This window comes from Triticum dicoccoides, chromosome 2A, assembly GCF_002162155.2.
Source record: "Triticum dicoccoides isolate Atlit2015 ecotype Zavitan chromosome 2A, WEW_v2.0, whole genome shotgun sequence".
Taxonomy (NCBI): domain Eukaryota; kingdom Viridiplantae; phylum Streptophyta; class Magnoliopsida; order Poales; family Poaceae; genus Triticum; species Triticum dicoccoides.
Window position 1 is genome coordinate 771,916,850 of NC_041382.1, and position 8,880 is coordinate 771,925,729.

The following is an 8,880-nucleotide window of genomic DNA, read 5'->3' on the forward strand; positions in this document are numbered from 1 at the left end:
CACTGACGTTGGTTGCTAGGAATCTTCTTCCTGGGCTGTAAGTGACTCCAGTGATGGCTGTAATGGCCTTTTTCTTCTCTGTGGCGCTGAAAGCGAGTGTAATTACCCGGGTTAATCAAGTGTCACTGTCGAGGAATCATCCACGACATCGATGATTTGTTGTTTAATGATGATGATGTGTATGTCTGGCCACGTGGCTGTCGTCCCAGCTGGCGTGCAATAACTGTGTGGCCGACGGAGTAGAGCAAAAGCGACCTCTGGTGCTCTATGCTTATCTTATCTTAGCGGCTGCTAATTAGTCTCTATGTTCTGAGCCTAGACATCTTGGTTTCACCAAAAAAGAAAAAGAAAAAAAGAAGCAGAGAGCCTAGAGATGTTGCACAGCAAGTTAGCAGTACACACATTAAGTGTTTGGCACTCTATGTACAAGCGTGCATTAGGTCAGAATAATGCCGCGCTTTGCACGGCTGTACCCTCCACGTGAGATGCTCCGTCCTTTGTCAATCTTGATCCGGACGCCATTGCTGGCGAGCAATTAGTGAAGGCTGGTCTAAGGCCGCTAACTAGTGTAGATTCCGTGTGGAGTGAGGAACAGTACCGATGTCTTATACTGGTTTTTTTTTTTTTTTGAGAAAAAGCCATCATCGCTAGCTGATGTCTTTGCGAGATGGTTTTGTAGTGCAGAGCGTATGTATGCGTCACGTATAATGAGACCGCACACCTGTGCTGCCTGCCGCCCTGCGCTCTTGTCGCCGTCCGTCGTATTTGTACTGTACTGTACGCCACGGTACCGGCCGTGTATGTATGTGTGTATGTGTACATCACGGGTAGTTATGGTTCCAATCAGTCGCTCAGTCAGGTGGCCCATCTGCATCAAGCCTGTAGTTATGTAGGAATGTAGAGCTTTCTTCTCTCTGTCAACAGCCAAGGTGCTTGTGCGGCCTCCTTGTCCTCCATCTCACATGGAAACTGTGTTGATGATGAATTTTTCAGCAAACTTGGAAGACTCATGAGGAGAGGAGAGGAGAGGAGAGGAAAGGCAAGGCGAAAGGAGGCCGGCCACCGACGAACGCACAGCGAAACATTGATGGACTCCTCCCAGCTGCTTTCCTTCCCGCCGGCGAGGAGACCCAACCAAACTTTATAACGGACGGCATTTAACAGCTCCCATGCTCCACGCGCGCCGCCGCCGCCGCCGCCGCCGATCCCCATCCATCCACCTCCCTAACCTAACCAAACCACATCGCATGCCATTACTACCATGGCCACGGGACACGGCTCACAGACAGTATCATGGCGGGCGCCGAGAGACCACACGGGACAAAAGCGTGGAGGGCACATTGTCCTTCCCCGTGCTCTCACGCCAAACCACAGCAAAGCAAAAGGCCCTGGCCAACAGCCAAGGCGCTTCAGTTCAGGCATTTGTTGGTCCCTGAAGATCATTTCCGTCGCCACCAGAATCGGGGCGTCGGGACATAACAAGAGCTCAAGAAGGCTCTCCTACCTGTTGATCTCAGCCGCGGCTCCGACAGGCGCCTGTATGACAGGGGCAGCGATGCTGTTTTCTCCTGGCAAGAATAGCAGGCCCTGCTGGTGTCCATGTTGCATTGCATGGCACCAAGATTTGCCACAACTAGAAACCAAACAGACGGCGGGAAGAAGGGAACTGTAGCCAGGATATTATTTTTGTGTAACAACGCACGCACCTCGTTGAGCATGATCAGGCTATCGGGATCCAATGCTGGGATAACAGTCGGTGTTGGCAGACACGCCAGACGTTCTAGAAATACTCACGCGGCCCCAGTACATTTTCGACAAATTATTGATGGCACGCACAGCTCTAGATATGTGGAACTTGTGGGTGGCTGCGCAAATCTACGACGAAGCCGTTGGATCTGACTGTAGATATGGGGCGAAGTGCTTCAGTGTCTCCTCGTAGACAGGTTTCTTGAAATCAACAGCCTGTGTGTGAGTTCGACATGGAAACTGTGTTAGTAGGCGCCCCAGATTCAATAAACAGGAGGGATCGGGTGTTATTATCGAGCTGGAATAAATGGACCACCTTCTCAATCACTTGCTGAGGGGTCATCCATGCCCATTCAGAGAACTCTGGCTTCTCAGATCCATCGCCCATCAGGTTGATCTCGTCATCACCCCCGGTAAGCCTAAATAGAAACCTGCTCATTTGAAGTCCACAGTTAACATCCAGATCTGATTAACTGCTAAATGTCTTGCGTATTTTGATTGATATTTCAATAAAGAACGATGGGCAGAAATTGATTATTTCACTGACAGTAATTATCTCTGAATAAGAAACGTCCGACCAACTTCTAACTTACAGGTATAGGCCCCAAATGTAAGACTAAATGGAAGAGTTTGAGAGGTGAGGAGATGGCATAAGCAGGCTGGCCACTGTAGATACATCCATGGAAATATCTCCAGCCCAATTTTGGATAGCCACACATACCAACTACCAACCATAAAATTTATACCAGTCAGTGACATGACCCTTTGTGAAAGATAATAGGAATGTATCCAATATTAAATCATTAGACAGAATCAGAAGATAACATCAAAGGTACTCCCTCGTTCACTATTATAAGATGTTCTAACTTTTTTCTGAATCGGATGTATATAGACGCATTTTAGTGTGTTTGTTCACCCATTTCAGTCCGTATGTAGTCCATATTGAAATATCCAAAACATCTTATATTTGTGAACGGAGGGAGTATAGCTTTTAGAAAGAGTTTCACTTACTAACACATGAATTGCGTTTCTATTTGAATCCAACATAAAGATATAACTCGACCTTACTGCACTAAGTTCTGTGTTTTGACTTCCATCAGCTTAACAATTGAGCACTAGGGATTCAACAGTTCTCCTGGACACCAAAATTGACTAACCATTACAGGCTACGGGGGACTACATGTCCTGGATTCCAATTCATTAGGAAGCTTCGTACCAACGGATGCATTACGAAAACTTCAGATCAGTACAAGCATGACCTTCGATGCATGTGAGTGGTTGGATAGATTCAATATGTTCATCTCACAGTTTAATGTCTCCTCAGACTTTCCTACACATGCCCTCATAACGAGCTTCGTATTGAATTTTGGTCTATGCATCTCATATAATTTTTTCCAATGTACTACAACTGGAGACATGTGTGCACATGCACACTGTGCAAGACAAGTGTGCACAGCATACTCCGCACATGCATACAAGTGCATCCAGTAAAATGACTTATTAACAATTGCAGGTTCAAATGTTGAGGAGCATCATGCTAGGTATAAGGTGTTAAACTCTCTGATTTCTAACAATACAAAAGGTTGAAATGGATTTGTAACATGTATGTTACATACAACTACAGGATATATAATCTTCCACAGTAGCTGTAAGCCTATAATGCATAAAGTTTAATGGATAATGAAGCATGTTCAGGTGTCAGTATGGATGCATATAGTAAGGCATGTTATGATAACATCATGGACACTTATGGTGTGACATATTTTTTAATGGATTTTGCTGACAACTTAACTGACATCAGATTTACTTCGTGAATCGCTACATGGCATGAATAATAGTGTGGTGGTTTGGTAGAGAGAGTTGTGCAATGGATATGGCTCCGCGGCTGTATCTTGGGGTTGGAGTATTCTGTTTGTCAAGTGCCAACTGCTATGCCTGTGCAGTAAAATGATTCTTGTAGGACTTTCCTTTCAGGTTGAAACAGGTAGAAATGCAACAACAAACTTTTGTTGCTAAGCATCATTCTTAGCTGAAGCAATCCAGCAGGCTTACCACTTCTGAGCCTGGCCCTTCCAGTTTGTTCCCCACCTAGCATTCAGCTTGTCTTTGACATCCGCGGGGAAATCATATGTCAACCAATTGGGGGCCTGCACGGACACACGCAACGCGATCAGAAAGAAACTTTTGGTTATGAAAACAATTTCTTCCACTTGCATACTGAGAGCAGAGAGACACTAGAGATTTATCACTATTTGGGACAGTTGAAATAGGTCATCTATGGATTATCGATTTCATTTCTGCTATGCTTGGAAGTAAATCATGATGGTAAGAACTTGTGAAGAGCTGGCGGCTGACCTCGGCGACGATCTCGGCGGATCTAACACCAGTTTCTTCCCTCAATTCCCTAACGGCAGCTGCTCGCGGCTCTTCCCCTGGGTCTATTCCACCCTGCAGCGACACGGAGCAACCAGGCGAATCAACTAGGGTTGGTTTTATGTGTACCAGGATGCAGTACTGACAATAGTAATCCATGATTAGGCTAACTGAACAACAAGTTCCACTGCCAGTAGAACAGGAGTACCTGAGGCATCTGCCACGCGGTGGGGATGTCGATCCTGGACGCGGAGAAAATCTGCAGGAGGAGAGAAGCGATCAGTGAGAGAGGGGGGCATCGAGGGTTGTCAACGGGGACGACGAGGGGGGGAGGGGTGCCTTGGTGAGGGAGGGGTCGGCGAGGCAGATGCCGACGTTGGTGCGGTAGCCCTCGGGCGGCGAGTCCATGGTGGCGAACACGGCGAGCGGCGAGGCCGAGCAGGAGAGCGGGCGGCGGCGGGCGATCCGGGGGAGCCGGAGCGCGGCGGAGGAGGAGGAGATGGTGGGGGTGAGAATGAGGCAGCGTGCGGCGGCCACCGTCATCGGTCCACCCGCAAACCCAACCCAACCCAACCCAATCGATTTGGGGGTCTGGGAGACAACGAGAGTGGTGGCCGGTCTGGACCAAACCTGTCCGGGCAGGCGTGCCAGCCCATTAGCCCGCGTGCCCCACACTGATGGGCCGGCATGGCACGTGGCTAAGTGGGCGTGCCTGGCATGCCGCCTGCCCCGGGCTGCGAGGCCAAGCCCGTGGGCACGGGCGCCTGCAGCAGTCCGAGCTGGGCCGGCCCGTTCTACGTTTTTCCTTTTCTGGAAAGGATAAAAAAAAAGCAGCGTGACCCAGCTTCGAACTCAAGACCACTCCATATACTTCCTCCGTTCCTAAATATAAGTCTTTGTAGAGATTTCACTACGGACTACATACAAAGCAAAATGAGTGAATGTAAACTCTAAATGCATCTATATACATCCGTATGTGGTCCATAGTAGAATCTCTACAAAAACTTATATTTAGGAACAAAGGGAGTAGAAAGCAAATCCACGTAACCACTACGACACCACCATGCGTCATGCAATCTCTCTTCTTTCCACCTTTTTATTCCTTTCTTTTCGCGAAGCTTTTCCTTTTTCTTTTCTTTTTTTCTTTTTCTTCAATGCGCGAGTATTTTTTTAAAGAAAAATTGAAATTTGCCGGAACTTTTTTCTAATTCTATTTTTTTGGCATTTGGTGAACTCTTTTTCGAATTTGGTGAACTTTTTTTGAATTTGATGAAGTTTTGTTCAATATCGATGAACTTTTTTCAAATCCGGTGAACTTTTTTCCAAATCCGGTGAACTTTTTTCAAATATGATGCACTTTTTTTTAAAATCTGGTGAACTTTTTTCAAAAAATTTCGTTTCAAATTTGATGAACTTTTTTCGAAATCGATGAACTTTTTTGCAAAATCAATGAACTTTTTTCAAAACCACGATCTTTTTTCTAATTAATTCAAAAAAATTAAGTGGTACAGTAGATGAATAAAATAGCGCTGCAACCCTGTTATTATGCCGTCGCCTCTTGTGCTAATCAACAATGGCAAGTAGGTCGTCTGGCTAGTGGCATCTGTATGTTAACATGATGTGATAAGTTCAAATCCTATAGATAGCATCATTAGTTTCATCTTTTTGGCGATGTTTTTGCATTCCCCTAGTCACCATGGTTCATGGGCCGGCCCAGCACGGGGCGCTGCAGGCGCCTGCAGCGCCGTATAGGAGCTCCCAAGTGCAAGCACTGCATCTTTTTAAATTATTACAGTAAAATATAGGCCCAAAAAGCATGCAACACATTAAGGTTAGACGGGCCATGGATCACATCGTTCAATATATGTTGAGAGCAACTAATTAACGAGCATTCCTTCGGGAGCCTCGTAACAATCAGTGCCACTTACCGCGCTCTCAGCCATTCACCACGTGTCGCGCTTTGGGCGCTCTCTTCGGATTTATTTTTTTGCTTTTTCCGCACACGTTTTCCGCCTTTTTAACAGTTTTTCTTCGGGTTTTTTCAACATTTCGGTTTTCTACTGGTCTTCCTTAGCTTTTGGGACAAAAAAAGTTAAAAAAAATTGCACGAAAAACGAGTTTTTTTTCTTTCACGAGAGTCACGGTTTTGATTCCGTGAAAGTCAAAACCGGCGGATCTCGGGTAGAGGGTCCCGAACTGTGCGTCTAGGCCGGATGGTAACAGGAGGCAGGGGACACAAAGTTTTACCCAGGTTCGGGCCCTCTCGATGGAGGTAAAACACTACGTCCTGCTTGATTAATATTGATGATATGGGTAGTACAAGAGTAGATCTACCACGAGATCAGAGAGGCTAAACCCTAGAAGCTAGCCTATGGTATGATTGTTGATGTGTATGTTGTCCTACGGACTAAAACCCTTCGGTCTATATAGACACCAGATAGGGTTAGGGTTACATAGAGTCGGTTACAATGGTAGGAGATCTGAATATCCGTATCGCCAAGCTTGCCTTCCACACCAAGGAAAGTCCCTTCCGGACATGGGACAAAGTCTTCAATCTTGTATCTTCATAGTACAGGAGTCCGGCTGAAGGTATAGTCCGGCCATCCGGACACCCCCTAATCCAGGACTCCCTCAGTAGCCCCTAAACCAGGCTTCAATGACGACGAGTCCGGGATGCAAATTGTCTTCGGCATTGCAAGGCGGGTTCCTCCTCCAAGTACTTCATAGAAGATTTTGAACACAAAGGTAGTGTCCGGCTCTGCAAAATAAGTTTCCACATATTGCCATAGAGAGAATAATATTTACACAAATCTAATCTGCTGACGTATTCTGTAGTGTGACATCACACCACGGCCAAGCCTTTATTCAAACCGTTTTACTGTCCCATCTCGAAGCGTTATGTGAGGCGGTTTCCTTGACATGTCTTGTTAAAGCAGAGATCGTGTCCCCTTATTCCGGGATTCTCATCAATATGGGCGTGGGTAACCCAACCGCTTCTAGGATTCCTAGATTATAGGCAAGTCCAAACGGACACGGAGAGGACGCTTGATATTCACCCTCCTTATAAAGGGATCAGGCTTTTATTTTTCCCTCCCGTGCTCAATCGAATCCTTCCCCCACCTCAAGCTCAAGCGCCCGAAGTTCAGGTCAGGTGCTCCGAACCTTCAGTCATGTCCGGATCTAGCCTTCAAGGCCGATGGGTGCCTTCCTCCGTCACGGAAGAAGACATCAAAAAGCTGAGAGAGGCCAGATATCTGACCGCCGAGATTTTGCATCGGCTGCCTCCCCGAGGGCAGGTCGTCCCTACCCCCGAACCCAACGAGAACGTCGTGTTCGTTTCCCACTTCCTCCGAGGTCTAGGCCTCGCTCTGGATCCTTTCGTCAGGGGTTTGATGTTTTATTACGGGCTAGACTTCCATGATCTATCTCTGGACTCCTTTCCTCACATCACGACATTTATCGTCGTGTGCGAGGCCTTCCTCCGGGTTACCCCTCACTTTGGCTTGTGGCTCAAGACCTTTGAAGTGAAGCCGAAGATGGTCAAGGGGCAACATGCAGCGTGTGGAGGTGCCTCAATACGCAAGATGACGGGAGCTCCATGGCCTAAAGGTTCCATCCCAGAGGTGTCTGAATTGTGGCAACAGGAGTGGTTCTACATCACGGCTCCTAGAAGTGCCAAGTGGGCAGCCGCCCCTATTTTCCGCTCGGGCCCTCCACCACAACTGATGTCATGGATCAGCAGAGGCCTGAGCTGGGGCCCAGCTAAGGACGTGCCTATACTGCAAAGCCGCATTCGAGATCTCTTCAATGGAGATTTCAGTTTGGTTGCGGTGATACAAGTTATGCTAGTTCGTCAAGTCCAGCCTTGCAAACGCCGGCCTCTTCGCCTATAGGAATTCAATCCCGAGGGACCGCGTGTCATTCAAAATTTTCTCGGCCTGACGCACGAGGAGATGTACAAGTCATTCTTCGGACCTCAGGTGGAGTGTCCGGAAATCACCGAGGACGTGGGCCCGAGTAGTAATCGCGCCGCCGAATAGGTAAGGCATCTTTCGGCCGAACATACTATCTCTCCTTTGTTACGAAGTTATTTCTGAGAGTTCGCTTTTTGACCAGGACTGGCTAACAAAGGCGAAGTTGAATCGGTGTTCGGCCCCCCTCCCTGAGGGTTTGGAAAATCCGGTATTGGAGAAGATGCTCCAGACCGCACCTGCCTGGAGCCCTTAAAGGAAAATACTATGGAGGGTAATGCGGGCGGACGCGGGCCCTCAACGCTGCCCATTCTAGCCGAGGGAGCGAGCGTCTCCATGAAGGAAGACTACCAAAAGAGGAAAAGAACTGCGCCCGAGGATTCGGATGCCGATGCTTCCAAACAGGAGAAGAAGTCTCCCACAGAGGGTCCTACCTCGGGGGGCACCGTTGCTGCACAAAGTCCACGAGGGGATCAATTCTCCCGCGAGTCGTAAGTGACCCGAAATACTTTAATAGTACAGATATGCCATCTTTTCCTTCTGAGAAGATAACCACTGCATATATTTTTGCAGTTCGGGCCTTAGCCCCTCTCAAATGAGCTCATCTTCGGGGGATCTTCTTCCAGAGATGATGGAGAGCGAAACGCCTCCTCCGGACTCCTCCGCTCCGGAAGCGGGCGACCCTGAAGTGTCGTCGAGGAGGGCCTCTCCGAGTCTGGTGAGGCCAGAAGATAATCCCATTGACCCCCGAAGCTCCCAGTGTCCGGCTCCCGAAGAGAGCAGACAAAAG

The 8,880-nt window shown here is 47.9% G+C and overlaps 1 protein-coding gene across 1 annotated transcript; it reads right to left on the bottom strand.

Annotated features, from left to right (window-relative positions):
• Nucleotides 1-1,654: 1,654 nt before the first annotated feature.
• Nucleotides 1,655-4,697, bottom strand: LOC119357180 (nudix hydrolase 26, chloroplastic-like). The gene is made up of 6 exons (XM_037624166.1): nt 4,459-4,697; nt 4,328-4,378; nt 4,102-4,194; nt 3,799-3,893; nt 2,063-2,177; nt 1,655-1,962 (listed from the first exon to the last, which is right to left on the bottom strand). Exons 1-6 carry the CDS (start codon nt 4,660-4,662, stop codon nt 1,876-1,878), a joined length of 645 nt encoding a protein of 214 aa, XP_037480063.1. The 5' UTR covers nt 4,663-4,697; the 3' UTR covers nt 1,655-1,875.
• Nucleotides 4,698-8,880: the final 4,183 nt, after the last annotated feature.